This window comes from Kogia breviceps, chromosome 12, assembly GCF_026419965.1.
Source record: "Kogia breviceps isolate mKogBre1 chromosome 12, mKogBre1 haplotype 1, whole genome shotgun sequence".
NCBI lineage: Eukaryota > Metazoa > Chordata > Mammalia > Artiodactyla > Physeteridae > Kogia > Kogia breviceps.
Window position 1 is genome coordinate 5,858,477 of NC_081321.1, and position 15,346 is coordinate 5,873,822.

The 15,346-nt window shown below is 58.1% G+C and overlaps 2 protein-coding genes across 10 annotated transcripts in view; both read left to right on the forward strand.

The window, feature by feature from the left end:
- Window positions 1-7,771, forward strand: part of NCAPD2 (non-SMC condensin I complex subunit D2) — a 28,404-nt gene extending 20,633 nt beyond the window's left edge. For 2 of the 9 annotated variants that reach the window (XM_059082507.2, XM_059082509.2), the window contains exons 18-32: window positions 1,425-1,558; window positions 1,903-2,035; window positions 2,129-2,213; window positions 2,289-2,456; window positions 2,753-2,922; window positions 3,638-3,749; window positions 3,824-3,947; window positions 4,030-4,185; window positions 4,528-4,705; window positions 4,795-4,889; window positions 5,325-5,405; window positions 5,555-5,738; window positions 6,838-6,964; window positions 7,069-7,224; window positions 7,443-7,771. In XM_059082507.2, the coding sequence (XP_058938490.1) occupies window positions 1,425-1,558; window positions 1,903-2,035; window positions 2,129-2,213; window positions 2,289-2,456; window positions 2,753-2,922; window positions 3,638-3,749; window positions 3,824-3,947; window positions 4,030-4,185; window positions 4,528-4,705; window positions 4,795-4,889; window positions 5,325-5,405; window positions 5,555-5,738; window positions 6,838-6,964; window positions 7,069-7,224; window positions 7,443-7,528 (1,989 nt within the window). In that variant the 3' untranslated portion in view covers window positions 7,529-7,771. Of the gene's footprint in view, window positions 1-1,424; window positions 1,559-1,902; window positions 2,036-2,128; window positions 2,214-2,288; window positions 2,457-2,752; window positions 2,923-3,637; window positions 3,750-3,823; window positions 3,948-4,029; window positions 4,186-4,527; window positions 4,706-4,794; window positions 4,890-4,986; window positions 5,091-5,324; window positions 5,408-5,554; window positions 5,739-6,837; window positions 6,965-7,068; window positions 7,225-7,442 lie in introns of those variants that run through there. The other 7 variants (XR_010835742.1, XR_010835744.1, XR_010835743.1 and 4 more) reach the window with 7 other exon arrangements.
- Window positions 7,772-9,646: 1,875 nt separating this feature from the next.
- Window positions 9,647-14,721, forward strand: GAPDH (glyceraldehyde-3-phosphate dehydrogenase). Its single transcript, XM_059082608.2, has 12 exons — window positions 9,647-10,446; window positions 10,706-10,746; window positions 12,549-12,648; window positions 12,729-12,835; window positions 12,954-13,044; window positions 13,170-13,285; window positions 13,373-13,454; window positions 13,668-13,819; window positions 13,904-13,982; window positions 14,069-14,152; window positions 14,236-14,333; window positions 14,427-14,721. The coding sequence occupies exons 2-12, from the start codon at window positions 10,724-10,726 to the stop codon at window positions 14,494-14,496; spliced, it is 1,002 nt and encodes a 333-aa protein (XP_058938591.1). The 5' UTR covers window positions 9,647-10,446; window positions 10,706-10,723; the 3' UTR covers window positions 14,497-14,721.
- The last annotated feature ends 625 nt before the right edge of the window (window positions 14,722-15,346 follow it).

The window sequence follows — 15,346 nt, forward strand, 5'->3', positions numbered from 1 at the left end:
TATGCCAGGTACTGTATTTAGCACTTTGCTCATATTAATTTGCTAATCCTCACAACAGCCCTAGGAGGTAATACTGTTATCAGCGTTTTACAGGGAGAAATCTGAGGCACAGAGGTCTTAAAGAAGTTGGCTAATTTCAGCTACTTAGGAGCAAAGTTTGAGATTCAAACTCAGGCATAAGAGTTCCAAAAAACACACTCTTACCTGGTATGTTATATTGACGAGTAGAGTGGGAAAGAGAGTAGTGTGAGGTGGAATTCCCGAGGGAACAGCTTCCTGAAGGCGGCGGGATTTAGTGTGGGTCTTGGTGAGTAGGATTTAGAGAATTAAAGGAAGGAGGGAATTGAAGAGAATTAAAGAAATGAAAACATTTCAGACAGAAAGCCAAGAAAGAGCACTGCCTCTGTTGTAGAATGAAGATGATTGTGTTCTGGCTCAAAACTGTCATCTGGAAAAGACAGGAAGCTGGAAGTGTGGGTTGGAACTAAATCAGGAGGATCCCGGGATGCCTTTCAAGAGTCTGGGACCTGAACCTTGTCAGCCAGGGACTCCGGCGTTTTCGTGAGGGAGAGGAGAGCTGCTTTGAAGGGTTTGGATTATGGGACAAAAGGCAGAGGTGGTGCTGACCACCAGCGTCTACTGGGAGGAGCATCATTGCTGGCCACGTGTCTTCCTCACTGCGGGAAAGAAGAGCCTGCTGGCGGCACTGGGCCCGAGATCTTGTAGAGTAGCTGCTGGCCAGAAGCCCATACGGCAGGCAAAGGAGAGCTATTTCTCCATGGTGAGCAAAGCTGTGGCATGACGAAATAGACGTCTGGGGAGGTCACAGCATACAGGTTGGTTGGAGCAGAGGCTAGGAACAGGGATGTCCCTGGAGGCTGCTGCAGATGTGCAGTGACAGGGGTCTAGACTTTGGGGGTGGGAGGAGAATCTGTAGAATTGCACTTTAATGGAAGATACATTTTTAAAGGAAGAATAGGTCGGACTAAGTGACTGATACATAAAATATTAGGTGACTGAAGTTTGAAGCATATGTGACTGTTGGTGTTGGTGCCGTTGGCAAATTGAAAAGGCAAGAAAGGACGATGGCATCCATTTCAGACATGTTGAGTTAGTGGTAACAGCAAGAAAACCTACTAGAAATCTCCAGAATGTAGTCCAAACTGTAGATCCACATGAACTCAACGAGGTCGGTTTCAGTGTGTCATCTTAATAAACGTAGTTTTGAAGGCATGAGAGCAGAAAAGTAGCAGAGACAGAAGTACCTCCCCAGACCCCACTTTACATTTCGAGCCTCCTCCTTCCTCTCCCGCTCCTCAACGTTGCCTTTACTTACTTAGGTTCTTGATACTCTCTTCAGAGGAGGTGGACCAAGCACGAGGGGAGTTGTTTTTTGGCCTGAGCCCTTTTTCTTTTCTCTTCAGCTCTGTGAGTTTGTGCAGAAGGACGAATTGAAACCAGCAGTGACCCAAGTGCTGTGGGAGCGGGCGGCCAAGAAGGCGCCCTGCTCTCCTCTGGAGCGCCGCTCCTCTGTCATGCTTCTCGGGATGATGGCACGGTGAGGCTCAGACCCAGACAGGCGGTACGGCGAGAGAGGAAGGAAGGTTCCCTTAAGACTGCTTCGGTACTAGCAGCTCAGGCCCAGCTGAGCTCTGCGCATGCATCAGCCACCTAAATGGAGAATAAAACAGTGACCTTACCAGCCTACCCCCAGGCAGCAGAAACAGTGGGGTCAACAGAGCAAGAGGGATGCCAAGGGGCCCGCCCTAGGCCAGAGCCTCTCTGTAGCGCTCCGGGGCTCTCGAAGCCCTGAGTTGGGTGCTGGCTCCTACCCCCCTTGGTGGTGTCCCCCACGCAGAGGTGTCCGTGAGTGGCTTTAACTCTGTGGCTTCCTCCTCCTAGAGGAAAACCAGAAATTGTGGGAAGCAACTTAGACACACTGGTGAGCATAGGGCTGGATGAGAAGCTTCCACAGGACTACAGATTGGCCCAAGAGGTGTGCCATGCCATTGCCAACATCTCTGACAGGAGGAAGGTACGTGGGGTGGGTACGTCCAGACTAAGGAGAGTGGGCGTCCTCCGGTCCACCCTCAACACACACCCACGTTGTCTTCCCTGCTTTCGACAGCCTTCTCTGGGCAAACGTCACCCTCCCTTCCGGCTGCCTCAGGAACACTGCTTGTTTGAGCGACTGCAGGAGACAGTCACAAACGGTGAGCTACCATGAAGGGCCTCGGGCAGAACTGGGCCTTTGTCTGCAGTGGCAACTTCTCCCTTCTGCTGCGCAGGCGTTGTCCACCCAGACCCACTCTGGATCCCATTCAAGGAGGCGGCAGTGACCCTCATTTACCAGCTGGCAGAGGGCCCCGAGGTGATCTGTGCCCGGATGCTGCAGGGCTGTGCAAAGCAGGCCCTGGAGAAGCTGGGAGAGAAGAGCACCCCGCAGGAGGCCCCGAGTAAGTAGGCAAGAGGGTCGGTGGGCCCGTGGGCAGCAGCCAGCTTCCGCTGCTGTCCCTGCCGGCCAGGAGCCACTGACTCCACCACTTCCTACAGCCACTCCCGATCCCCTCAGCCCACGCTCTCCCTTTCTGTCACTCAGGCCGGGCCAGTCACTGCTACCACTCCCTCCACCCCCATCTCTTGCTTCTTCACTGGGATGTAGAGCGCAGGAGCAAGGGGGCCATCAGTATTGCGGGGGCCTGTGAGACTTGATTGTCTTTCTCTCCCTGCTTTCCCGCTCCCCCTCCTGCAGAGGACACCCCCGTGCTCCCCACTTTCCTGTTGATGAACCTGCTGTCCCTGGCCGGGGATGTGGCCCTGCAGCAGCTGGTGCATCTGGAGCAGGCAGTGAGTGGAGAGCTCTGTCGGCGCCGAGTTCTTCGGGAAGAACAGGAGCATAAGAAGAAAGAACCAAAGGAGAAGGTGAATGGCATGCCTGGGCACTTGGGTTCGGGTCCCAGGCGTTTCCCAGATTTGCTTCCGGCCCTTGGGTCCTTCACATTTCCTTCTGGGGAACTCCGCTTCCTTCCTGTTAAATGAGCTGATGGAGACGGCCTCCTTGCTGCTACTACTCTGGAAATGATTAGTGAGAACAAAGATGGATCACACCCAGGAAGGAAAGTTTTAGGTAAATACAGAGCATCGAGATAGGGACCTTGGCATAAGACACAGGCTGTGCCCTAGGCAGTGTTTGTTAGAACCAGCACACTCCCACAGCCTTTCCGGCAGCCTTGGTGACTGGGCCTAGTACCTGATGGGACCTTGTGTTCTCTCCACTAGAGGCAGTGATGTGTGGCAGACAAATGATTGACAGAGCCCTGCAGCCGTGGGATAAAGTCTGACCTTCTCTGTGACCTTGAACCCTTGTCTGGCAGGCTCCATCTGTTTACTGTGTATAGGAAGTTATATGCTTCTGTGAGGAGGAATTCAGAAGAGATGTGGGATGCTTTGGCAACTTAAACACAAACGGACCTAGTTCTTTTCGGGTTTAATTCAAGAGTCCTTCTTTGGATACATGTGACAAGCCTGTGAATGGTTTTGCAGAATTTGCCTTTCCCCGGATCCATTTGTGCGAAATGAAGGGTAGGCTGGAATCAGAATGGTCTGCTCACCCATGACCTGGCTGCTTTCCCATCAGAATCCAAGCCCTGAGGCCACCATGGAGGAGGAGATGGGGCTGGTTGGGGCCACAGCTGATGACACCGAGGCAGAACTCATCCGCGGCATCTGTGAGCTGGAGCTGCTAGATGGTGAGAAGAATTGCCGAGTGAGCCTCTCCCCGGCTACGCAGGCCGTCCCAAACCTCGACTTTTTCCTCCACCAGGCAGACAGACACTGGCCGCCTTTGTTCCACTTGTGCTGAAAGTCTGCAACAACCCCGGTCTCTATAGCAACCCAGAGCTCTCTGCGGCCGCCTCACTTGCCCTCGGCAAGTTCTGCATGATCAGGTAGGCCTTGGGGTGGGCATCACCTGCTCCAGGAGGATGGGGGATGGCATGGTTTCCCTGATTATCCTCTCTTCGCCCCTAGCGCCTCTTTCTGTGACTCCCAGCTTCGTCTTCTGTTCACCATGCTAGAGAGGTCGCCGCTCCCCGTCGTCCGGGCCAACCTCATGATCGCTACTGGGGATCTGGCCATCCGCTTCCCCAACCTGGTGGAGCCCTGGACGCCTCATCTGTATGCTCGGTGAGAGACGCCTCACGGCACCTTCGCCGTCCCTGCCAGCCCTGGAGGCGGCGGTGAAGTCAGTGTGAGAATCTCCAGAACTGTTCCCTGGTCTTTAGTGTTCCCTTGAACACCTGTGCAGGCGCTGCCTGAGTGTGGCCCCAAAGGGATTGATGCTTCTCGTCTAAAACCTTGGTTACAGCTTCGGCCTCTTTCCCCAAACCCAGCTTTCAACTCTAGACGCCCTCTAACTGCTTCTAGAATGGCACTAGGAAGAGGCCATAGAGTCCTACTGAGGGCCTCTCTGCCAGCGTCCGCTTTAGCCCATGGTCTTGGTCCTAATGACTCGGATTTCATTCTTAGTCTCCGGGACCCCGCTCAGCAAGTGCGGAAAACAGCCGGGCTGGTGATGACCCACCTGATCCTGAAGGACATGGTGAAGGTGAAGGGGCAGGTGAGCGAGATGGCCGTGCTGCTCATCGACCCTGCCCCTCAGATCGCTGTCCTGGCCAAGAACTTCTTCGATGAGCTCTCCCACAAGGTGAGAGGTGGGGGGCAGCTTAGAGCGTGCTGCCGGGGGGAACGTGCAGGCCACCTCGTCTCTTTGATAGGACTCTCTCTCTCTTACAGGGCAATGCAATCTATAACCTCCTTCCAGATATCATCAGCCGCCTGTCAGCCCCTGAGGGAGGAGTGGAGGAGGAGCCTTTCCACACCATCATGAAGTAGAGTTCCCTGGGCCTTGGGGCACGTTTTCCATTGTAGAGCAGGCTTAGGAATCGCACAAACCTGTATGTGATTTCTGGCTCTGCTACTCTTTAGCCGTGTGGACTTCAGCAATAACCACCTCTCTGGGCCTGTTCCTCCTGTGTAAAATGAGGCCAGAAATACTTCCCCTTTATTAGTTCTTGAAAAGATCCAATAAGGTAAAAGTCCTGACGCCGGATGGCAGCTGCTTTTGTTAAAAATTTCCAGTCACAGTGAAATTCCTCAGGCGGGTGGGGTGGACCCTTCCCTGAGGCGTGAGAGAGGGCAGGAGGGACAGGCCCGGGAGCCTGCTGCGGAGGCAGGAGGATGGCCGAAGGCTGGGGCTGCTGTTGGCAGTGGGTGGGTTCGGAGCTGCCCCCAGAGACGGCACATCCGCATCTCCCCTCCTGCAGGCAGCTCCTTTCCTACATCACCAAGGACAAGCAGACCGAGAGCCTGGTGGAGAAGCTGTGTCAGCGGTTCCGCACGGCCCAGTACGCTGCCTTCCGTGAGGGCTCCTTGTGCCGAGAGGGAAAGCACCCCCGGCTGCCCCAGGGGCCTCCCGGGCTGTGGGAGGCTGATGAGGAAGGAGGCCTTTCCCTCCTGGGTCCCACTGGCCCTCACAGAGCCGTCCCGCCCTCAGGACCGAGCGCCAGTACCGGGACCTGGCCTACTGCGTGTCACAGCTGCCCCTCACAGAGCGGGGCCTCCGCAAGATGCTGGGAAACTTTGACTGCTTCGGAGATAAGCTGTCAGACGAGTCTGTCTTCAGCGCCTTTTTGTCCGTTGTGGGCAAGTTGCGGCGTGGAGCCAAGCCCGAGGGCAAGGTGAGCGGTGCCCGCCTGCTGCATTCCCATTCCAGCCGCAGTGCATGCCGGTGTTCTGAGGCTCTGGATTTCTGACTTAGCCCCAGCTGATTCCAACCAAGTAACCAGAGTGACCTGAGACCAGATCCGTCTGTCTCCAATTCTTGATTCTTTGTTTCTCTTTTTTCTTTTCTTTAGTAGACTTTATTGAGGGCAGTTTCAGGTTCAAAGCAAAATTGAGTAAAGTATAGAGCCCGCCCCCCCACGTGCCTCCTGCCCCCAGGCAGGCACAGCCTCACGGCCTCCCGGGTTACCTGCATCCCCACCAGAGGCTAGAGCGGGACATCATGAACCTGCTTGGACACATCACCATCGCCCAGAGAGCGTGGTTTCCAGGAGGGTTCACTCCCGGTGATGTGCGCGCTGAGGGTTTAGACGAATGTATCATGGCCTGTGCCCACCACTGTGTGACATTCAGAGTAGATTCCCTGCCCTGAGCATCCTCTGCTCCCCTGTTCACCCCACCTCCACTCAGCCCTGGCAGCCACTGGTCTTTTTACTGTTGCCACAGCTTCGCCTTTCGCAGGGTGTCATATCATCACACCGACACGGTATATGCTCTTCAGTTGCGTTCTTTCATTTAGTGATATACGTTTAAGGTTCCTCCATGTCTTCACGGACTTGTTTCTTTCTTTTTTTTTTTTTTTTTTTTAAATTTATTTATTTTTGGCTGCATTGGGTCTTCGTTGCTGCCCCCGGGCTTTCTCTAGTTGTGGCGAGTAGGGGCTGCTCTTCGTTGTAGTGCGTGGGCTTCTCATTGCGGTGACTTCTCTTATTGCGGAGCACGGGCTCTAGGCGCGCGGGCTTCAGTAGTTGTGGCACGCGGGCTCAGTAGTTGTGGCTCGCAGGCTCTAGAGCGCAGACTCAGTAGTTGTGGCGCATGGGCTTAATTGCTCCGCGGCATGTGGGATCTTCCCAGACCAGGGATCGAACCCGTGTCCCCTGCATTGGCAGGCGGATTCTTAACCACTGCACCACCAGGGAAGCCCCAACTTGTTTCTTTTTAATCATAGAAATAACTATATTTCCAGGCCTGCTTTTCACCTCTTTTTGCCTCCAGGCTGTAATAGATGAATTCGAGCAGAAGCTTCAGGCCTGTCACACCAGAGGTTTGGAGGCAATAGAGGAACTTGAGATTGGCCAAGCGGGTAGCCAGAGAGCCCCATCAGCCAGGAAACAGCCTGCTGGTACGTGAGGCAGCTCCTCGCAGGACAGACCAGGCGGGGCCCTCCTCTCAGATAGAGGTTCCTTTTTTTTTTCCTTTTTGGACTCACGCCTCTGCCTTTTCTAGTCTCTAGACACCGGCATCTGGCTTCTGCAGCGTCACAGAGTGACTTTGTCACACCTGAGCCCCGCCGTACTACCCGATGGCATCCAGGCACCCAGCAGCAAGTTTCAAGAAAGAAACTCAGAATTGTCTTCTCAAGTGATGAGTCCAGTGAGGAAGGTACGGTGCTTCCTTCCACACCCGGCCCAGAAGAAGCACAGCACGGGGGGCTGGGGGGGAGGCTGGCTTTGATGGGGTCCTGCTGCATAGGCCCCTGCACCCAAGGTCCTCTTCCTCCCTGTGCAGTGTGGTCTGGGACTGTCCCATTTGTTCTCTGAGACCTATGTTTCACCATCTTTGTGACTCAGCTTTTCTTATTCCCCCAATTCTTTGAATAGAACCGTCAGCAGAGATGACAGAAGATGAGACACCCAAGAAAACCACCCCCATCCGCCGAGCATCTGCTCACAGGCACAGGTCCTAGGGGCAGCCTTGCCTGTTCCCAGCCCTGCTTGTGCAGGTGTCTTGTGGAGTGACCTTGAATTCCATTCCCCTTGTAAGATACTTGTTTGCCTATCTCCTTGTTTTTTTAATGCATAAATGGTCTTTATGACAGACAGCTTTGCTCTTAAACTAGCCTAACTGAACCGAGTTGAGCTGCTTTCCTTGGAATATACATTGGCCAGTTTCCTAGTTTTCCAATGAATAAATGTTTTTATATACTTTTCGAGGTTTCTCCTAAGCTCATCCTTGTTTCATCTTTCTCGTTAGCCCGGAGGCAGGCAGCAGACAGAGGGTTATTGATCCAGAAGGAGCAGATGAGCCCAGGAGTCTGGGGCCTGTCCCAGCATCTGCTGAGTTTCACGCCCCCCTCAGTGCCTCACCTTTCCCTCTCGACCTCCCCACCCAGCACGCGTGGCAGGATTGCTCTGCTGTGCGGAATTAGGCAGCGTCTAGACTCAAGATCCGCACCGCTCAATCTGGGGGCGATTTTGCCCTGCAGGGGACAGTCGGCAACATCTAGAGACTATTTTTGTGGTCACAACCCAGCGGGGAGGGGCGCTACCAGCAGCTAGGGGGCTGAGGCCAGGGATGTTGCCTCAGTATGCTACAATGCGCAGGACAGATCCCACCTCAGAGAATGCTCCGGCCCAAAATGTCAGTGAAGCTCAAGTTGAGAAACCCGCCTCTCCACCAAGGGCTGGCTTCTGTCCTGCCCTCACCCCGACTCGTGCCCCTGACCCCATCTCTAAAGACGGGTGACTGACCTGGCCAGGCTGATGGGAGATCAGGTCATGATTCCCCGGCAGCTCTAGACAGTGTCTCTGGGGACTGTCTCCCCGGGATTCCTCACCGCGTTACAGGGTCTGCAGCAAGTCAGCCCCTCAGATGCAGGCCCCGTCCACCCCCTCCTACCCGCCAGTTCCTCTCTGCTGAGTCACCTGGAGGCAGTGAGGCTGCTGTCATGGCTACACTGGGGTCTTTGCCGTCACGACAGCAGCACGCATCAGTCATGCTTCCGGAGCACTGAGCTCCCTCTTTTTCAGCAGAGGACAGTAATGAGAAATGACAAGCATGCGGCAAAGGGGGACACGCTTCAGGTAGGGGGGGGTGGGGGGGCGGGGGGCGCGGTTCCTAAGGCCCTTGTCAGGGGAAGCGCTGCCGTCCTGGTGGAGCCTGAGGAGGAGGCCGCGCCTCCCCTCCACTTACCCAGAACACGCCTCAGTGTGGCGCTTCCCGCCTCCCCTCCCCGTTAGCCGCCCTGTGGCCCTGCTCTTCCTGCTCCTGCAAAAGTCTGGCCGTGGACTGCGCAGATGGCTGCCAGCCACAGCCAGCCTTGGATCTGGGGCCCCGAGAGGGAGGGCAATCCCAGAAAGGCGAGGGACGGGCTGGAGTCGGGGTGCAGGGTAGCGCTCTCCGCCTTTCAAGCAAAGAAAGGTTATCACTGTGTGGGCTAAACTTAGCCACAGGCTTTTCAGCTGGAGAAGGGGGCTGGTCTCAGGTTACGCTGGGCCAGCAAAGAGGCCCCAATTCTGTCCCCCAGCACCTGCTGATGGGCAACGTCCATTCCACCCCACCCCCCTCTAAACCCTCAACGTTTCAAGTCCTCAGAACCAGCCCTTCCTCCATCCTCAGCTTACAAGCCGAGCACAGTGCAGGCTTCTGACTGACGGTCTTGGAGAGGAATGGATTCCTTCCTCCACCTCACGTGTGGGAAGGGGCTGGGGGCCTGTTCCCACCATGTGCCCAAGACCTCCCAATATTTTCCCTCTTCTGGACTCCTCACCCTGCCCCCAACATCCCCTGGACGCAGCCAGTGAAGAAGGGGAGGCCCTGGCTGCAGGGCTGGCCTGCACGTCCCAGGATGGGGAGGGACTTCCGCCCTCACGTCCTGCTCTCGGCCCAGGGCTGGACGGGCTGGACAAGGTGAAAGAGGAATTGTCTCCCAGCCCGGGCGGCACAGCCCTCAGGTTTCCCAGGAGCGAATTTGTGGGAGGCCTCCGGCCCTCTACCGGGCCAGCCTCCAGCAGTGACGCTATCCCGCCCCGGGGCCCTAGCCCGGGCCTAGGGGAGAGCAGCTGGTGCGCACAGGGCCTGGTTTGTCTGCCCCGATTCTCAGGTCTCCAGGCTGCCTGCGCCGCAGGACATCCTGACCTTCAGTGCAGAACCCTCCCCCTCAGGCCTCCTCCGGAGCCTCCTTCCTCTCCCGGCCCCGGCCCGGCTTCGGGCCTCTCCGGGCCGGGCCGGGGGGTTCGGGGGAGGAGGGAAGCGGGGCTGGGCAGGGCCCTGCGGGAGGCCCCTCCAGAGCCTTTTCCTCTGCTGTTCCTGTGTCACTACCGAAGAGCCTCGAGAAGTTCCTCAGCCTTCCAGCCTCTCAGCCTTTGAAAGCAGGGGAGCGGGGGCGGGGAGGAGGAGGAAGGGGGACCCTGCAGCCTCGAGCCGTCCCTGGCTCCGAGTCCAATTCCCTATCTAACCGGCTCCTCAAGTTCTCCCGTTACATCCGTGCAGCATCCCTCAGTTCTCACCAGGGCCCCCGGCCCCGAGACCACAGAATCTCGCAGTAACCCCCAGCCCCCAATCCCCGCCAAGCACCATCACCGGTCCCCTCCTCCATTGGGCCAGTCTCGGGCCCCTCCCCCCTCCGTCCTCAGCCCACACGCGCGGTGCGTGCACATTTGAAGAACCAGGCTGGTCCAAAAAAAAGCGGAGAGGCGACTACTCGCGACTTTACGGGCGCACGTAGCTCAGGCCTCCGCACCCCGGGGCTGGGACTGGGCGAGGCGGGCCCGCATCACCACGCCCCCGCCCCTCCCCTGCCCTATAAATTCCGGCTGCAGCTGCCCCCTGCGCTCTCTGCTCCTTCCCGTTCGACAGACAGCCGTGTCTTGTGTGCAGTGCCAGGTAAAGCCTGGCGGAGAGGCTCCACAAAGGGCCCGGGGAAGGACCCGAAAGGGACAAGGGGCGTGCGTGGGCCGGGGGTGCGGCCGAGGAGGCCGGGGTCCGGGTCGCGCCTGGAGGGGTCCCCGCATTGCGGGGGCGGGAGGAAGGACGTGCGGAAGCGCAGGTCCGGGATGGAGGCCTGGGGGAGGGGCGGGGAGGGCAGCGCCGGACTCCAGCCGTTTCGGCCCGCGTTCTAATGCTCCCCTCCCTCTGCCTGCAGCTGCGTACCGGAGACAAGATGGTGAAGGTCGGAGTGAACGGGTGAGTTGCGGGGTGGGGCGGGGTGGGACAGTAAGTCCTGCGGTCCCCACCGAATTGCGTCTGTGAGTCTTGCCCTACCGGGTCTCTGCCAGCGCATGGGGGACCTGGGTGGGGGTGGTCGTACCCCCCCCCCCAAGGAGAGCTCAAGGTCGGTGCTCAGACCTGGAGGAGGCCCTCGCAAGGCCTCGTGTCCCCCACCCCCGGCTGTTGCGCCTCCTGTTAACTCCGCCTCTGCGGAGCCTTCCACTCCGCCTGCGGCAGATACACAGGAGTCTCCGATTCTTGCTCGGGACCCATCCTCTAATCCTCCAGCTGGGGCCCTTTCTTTCATTTCGCGCCCTTCGCGGTCACGTGCTGGGGAGGAGCCCGTCCCCCACCTCCAGCCCGTGCCCCCGGCCGGGCTCAGCCCCGGGATGCAGGAGGCACAGCTGCGCGCAGAACCAGCTGCGGGAGGGGGGGGGGATCATCTGCGGTAACCAGCCGCCATGTTGCAACTAGGAAGGAAATGAATGAACCGCCGTTAGGAAACCTTCCTTAGCCCTTCAGCCTTCCTCCTTCCTTGCCTATGACCCTCCTACGCCTGGCTCGTGGGGTGGAGTCGCCTTTATCCCTTAAGCCAGGTGAGACCAGGCTTTCCCGTTCTTGTTCAACTAGACCTCAACTCTGACCATACTAAACCTAGACCATCCCTTAAACCGCCAGCCAACGTTTCCCCCCAGGGATGATAGGATGCTTTTCCTAGATGGTTCTCTGCTGAATCAAAAACGTGGGTTTAGGGGGGTGGTCTTGTGTTGTTTGGGGTTTTTTTTTCCTTTCCTTTTTCCGGAGAGGTGTGGTAGCCGTGGCTTGGTGCCATGCTGGGGGAGCTGAGTCATGGGTACTTAGAAATTTTCCACTACAAAATGGCTCCCGGAGCTGCAGCCCCTGTCTTCACAGCGGCTCTCCTCGAAGCTTATTTCTTCCATCCATGCCTAGAGCTGACCCAACCCTAAGGGCCAGGCTGTAAAGGTCACCAGGAGGATTAGGTGTCTGTGAGCCTCAGGCATCCTGCCCTTCTCCCCATCCCGTCTTCCAGAAACCAGATCCCCACTCCACCCTAAGCTGGGGTTAAATATAGCTGCCTGACCTTTCTGCAGCTGGGGTCCTGGGCTTCTGCTCATTTCCACCTCCTCCTCCTGCCCTCCCCACGCCCAAACATCTGTTGCTCCCAGTCCTGATTTTTGGAAAAGGGCTGGAAGGACAGGTACTAAGCAAATCAGAATGCTGGGATTAGGGGTTGAGAACCATTCGTTTTCCATCTCTCTTTCCCTTTTGTAGGAGGGACTTGGGGAAGGGGTGGGTTTCCCCTGGCCAGTTCACTTCTGACCTTTGCTCTTGCCCTTTGAGCTTGGTGATGCTGAGTGTACAAGTCTTTGCTCTCTAGAGGGCCAGACGGGAACAAGCGTTTACAGTTAGTGGGTGCGATGAGTGCCATGTGCCTGCCACGTGCCCAGACTGTAGGTGGCAGCAGCAGCGCACCACCCTGTCACTCCTCAACAGATTTCAGGTGGGTGGGCAAGTCTTGGAGCCTAATCACCTCTTGGGCAGGATGTGAGCCTTCCCCTTGTGGCCGTGCTGGGAAGCCAGGCTGGCCTGGCAGAGTTGCTTAGGAAGATGAAGTGAGCTCTCCTGGGACTTTTCTGGCGGTAGCAAAGTGGCATCCTCTTCCCTCTGAAAGAGGGTGAGTGGGCCTGGGGCTGCTTACACACCCAGGAGGACCCTCTCCTCCCTTCTCATGCCTTCTCACCTGTTGTCCCCCTCAGATTTGGCCGCATTGGGCGCCTGGTCACCAGGGCTGCTTTTAACTCTGGCAAAGTGGACATTGTCGCCATCAATGACCCCTTCATTGACCTTCAGTACATGGTGAGTGCCACCCGTGCTGGTGGCGGGGAGCAGAGCCTGGCTGGGGCGCGGCCCCTTGACGCCCTCCCTCGTCCCCCCAGGTCTACATGTTCCAGTATGATTCCACCCATGGCAAGTTCCATGGCACAGTCAAGGCTGAGAACGGGAAGCTTGTCATCAATGGAAAGGCCATCACCATCTTCCAGGAGTAAGTGTGGGAGACGGAACAGGAAGAAATTGGCCTTGGAGGAGGTACTGGAATGGGGTGACCTCCTTGGGTCCGTGGCGGCCCACGTCCCTGAGCTTTCTCCCGTCTTCCCTTGTAGGCGAGATCCCGCCAACATCAAATGGGGTGATGCTGGTGCTGAGTATGTGGTGGAGTCCACTGGCGTCTTCACCACCATGGAGAAGGCCGGGGTGAGCAGCAGGGAGGCGGGAGAGGAGGGGAGCTGGCCCTGGGCTGTGGTGTGCCGGGAAGATGGGTGGGGCGGACCTAGGCCAAGAAGGGGGAGCCTGGGTTTGTAAGCCCTCCTCTGCTGCAGGCTCACTTGAAGGGTGGAGCCAAGAGGGTCATCATCTCCGCGCCTTCTGCCGATGCCCCCATGTTTGTCATGGGCGTGAACCACGAGAAGTATGACAACCACCTCAAGATCGTGAGGTGAGCGCAGCGGAGGGCGTGGCGAGGTGGGCGGATCGTGCTGGTGGTCCACGGTGGGCGCGCCCTCACCTGCCTCCCTCTTTGCAGCAACGCCTCCTGCACCACCAACTGCTTGGCCCCCCTGGCCAAGGTCATCCATGACCACTTCGGCATCGTGGAGGGACTCATGGTATGAGTGATGGGGGGCTCGCCAGAGCACGTTCAGTCCACACCCAGGCTGGGACCCTTCTCCCTCCCGGAGCGTGGCCCTGGGCTGTGGGGCCGAGGGGCACCCGGGATTCCAGGGGGTCTGCTCAGGTCACTCAGTCCCTCCCCCGGGAGGGGGGAAGGGGGCGGCGTGGTGAGCACTGGGCAGGGCCTTCACGCCCCCTCCTGTCCCCAGACGACGGTCCATGCCATCACTGCCACCCAGAAGACCGTGGATGGCCCCTCTGGGAAGCTGTGGCGTGATGGCCGAGGGGCCGCCCAGAACATCATCCCCGCTTCTACTGGCGCTGCCAAGGCTGTGGGCAAGGTCATCCCTGAGCTGAACGGGTGAGACTCGCTGCTTTTCTGCCGTGGGGACCCGGGGACCCGGGACGCCTGGTGCTGACTGACTCTGCTTGCTTGTGTCTACAGGAAGCTCACTGGCATGGCTTTCCGCGTGCCCACCCCCAACGTGTCCGTTGTGGATCTGACCTGCCGCCTGGAGAAACCTGTAAGTTCGGGCTGGAGCAGCTTTGGTGGGCTGGGGCTTGCAAGACTGGAGCTTGAGTAACCAACCGCCTGTCTTCACCTCGTCAGGCCAAATACGAGGACATCAAGAAGGTGGTGAAGCAGGCGGCGGACGGCCCCCTCAAGGGCATCCTGGGCTATACTGAGGACCAGGTACTGATGGGTCAGGGAACTTGGTGTCCACGTGGCCCCGGTGAGCAAGACTGGGTTCTGTGCTTGGCCCTCTCTCTCCCTAGGTTGTCTCCTGTGACTTCAACAGTGACACCCACTCTTCTACCTTCGACGCTGGGGCTGGCATCGCCCTCAACGACCACTTTGTCAAGCTCATTTCCTGGTGTGTGGCTGGGGTGTGGGAGTCGGTGCGTCAGGGTGGGACCGGGTCTGGTGGCCGGCCCGGGAAACAGCCCTTGACTCCCTCTCCTTCCAGGTACGACAACGAATTCGGCTACAGCAACAGGGTGGTGGACCTCATGGTCCACATGGCCTCCAAGGAGTAAGAGTCCCTGGACCGCCAGCCCCAGCAGGAGCACGAGAGGAAGAGAGAGGTCCTCTGCTGCTGGGGAGTCCTTGCCCCAACTCCGTCCTCCAACACGCTTGAGAATCTCCCAACCTCCACACGGTTTCCATCCCAGACGCCCCCGAGGAAGGGGAAGAGGAGGGAGGGGCTTAGGGAGCCCTACCTTTCTCATGTACCATCAATAAAGTACACTGTACCCAGGCTACTCTTTTGTCTTGCTCCAGGGTCTAGGGTGAAGGGGAGGGGAGCTGCGCTGGGGCCAGGGAGAACGACGTCTTGCTGAGGGCACCCAGCCAGGCAGGAGCAGACACTGCTCCCCTGAAGAGCCACCTGTCCTCAGGTCACCTTGGTTCCTCTCTGAGGCCTTCGGGTGCCAGGGGGACCCGCCGTGCTCCAGATGGCTGTGGCCGAGCCCATGAATGGCCTGGCTCCACGTATCCAGATGCCATCGTGTCTGCCAGCTCCCCAGAGGGTGACAGTGGCACAGGAAGTCAGGGCAGAGTCCGCCTGGCCTCTGGCCAGTTAGCCGACCTGTGCGGCAGCACAGCACAGCCAGCCCGCTGGGCGCAGACGCCCCGCTCTGCCCAGCGGCTGCAGGTCTCAGTGCCCCAGTGACCACCGGCAGTGCAGCTGAGTGGGTGCCCCAGTGTCGCCGGAGGGGTTACAGTAGGCTGGTCCATGGGAAGGGTGGGGACGGCTTTGCTCCCATGTCACGTGTCACCCGTGGATGCACGCGGGCCTAGCGGTAGAAGCACAGAGGGTGCCCGGCAACCAGGGCTGAGGCCCTGGCTGTGCCACTCGAGGCCCCATCACTTTGGGCAGCTTACTTA

Excerpts from the sequence above, each read along its gene's own strand:
- GAPDH (XM_059082608.2), top strand. The coding sequence starts at position 10,724 with ATGGTGAAGGTCGGAGTGAACGG. Across the intron at positions 13,455-13,667 it reads GCATCGTGGAGGGACTCATG|ACGACGGTCCATGCCATCAC; the intron begins GTATGAGTGATG and ends TCCTGTCCCCAG. Across the intron at positions 13,983-14,068 it reads CCTGCCGCCTGGAGAAACCT|GCCAAATACGAGGACATCAA; the intron begins GTAAGTTCGGGC and ends TCACCTCGTCAG.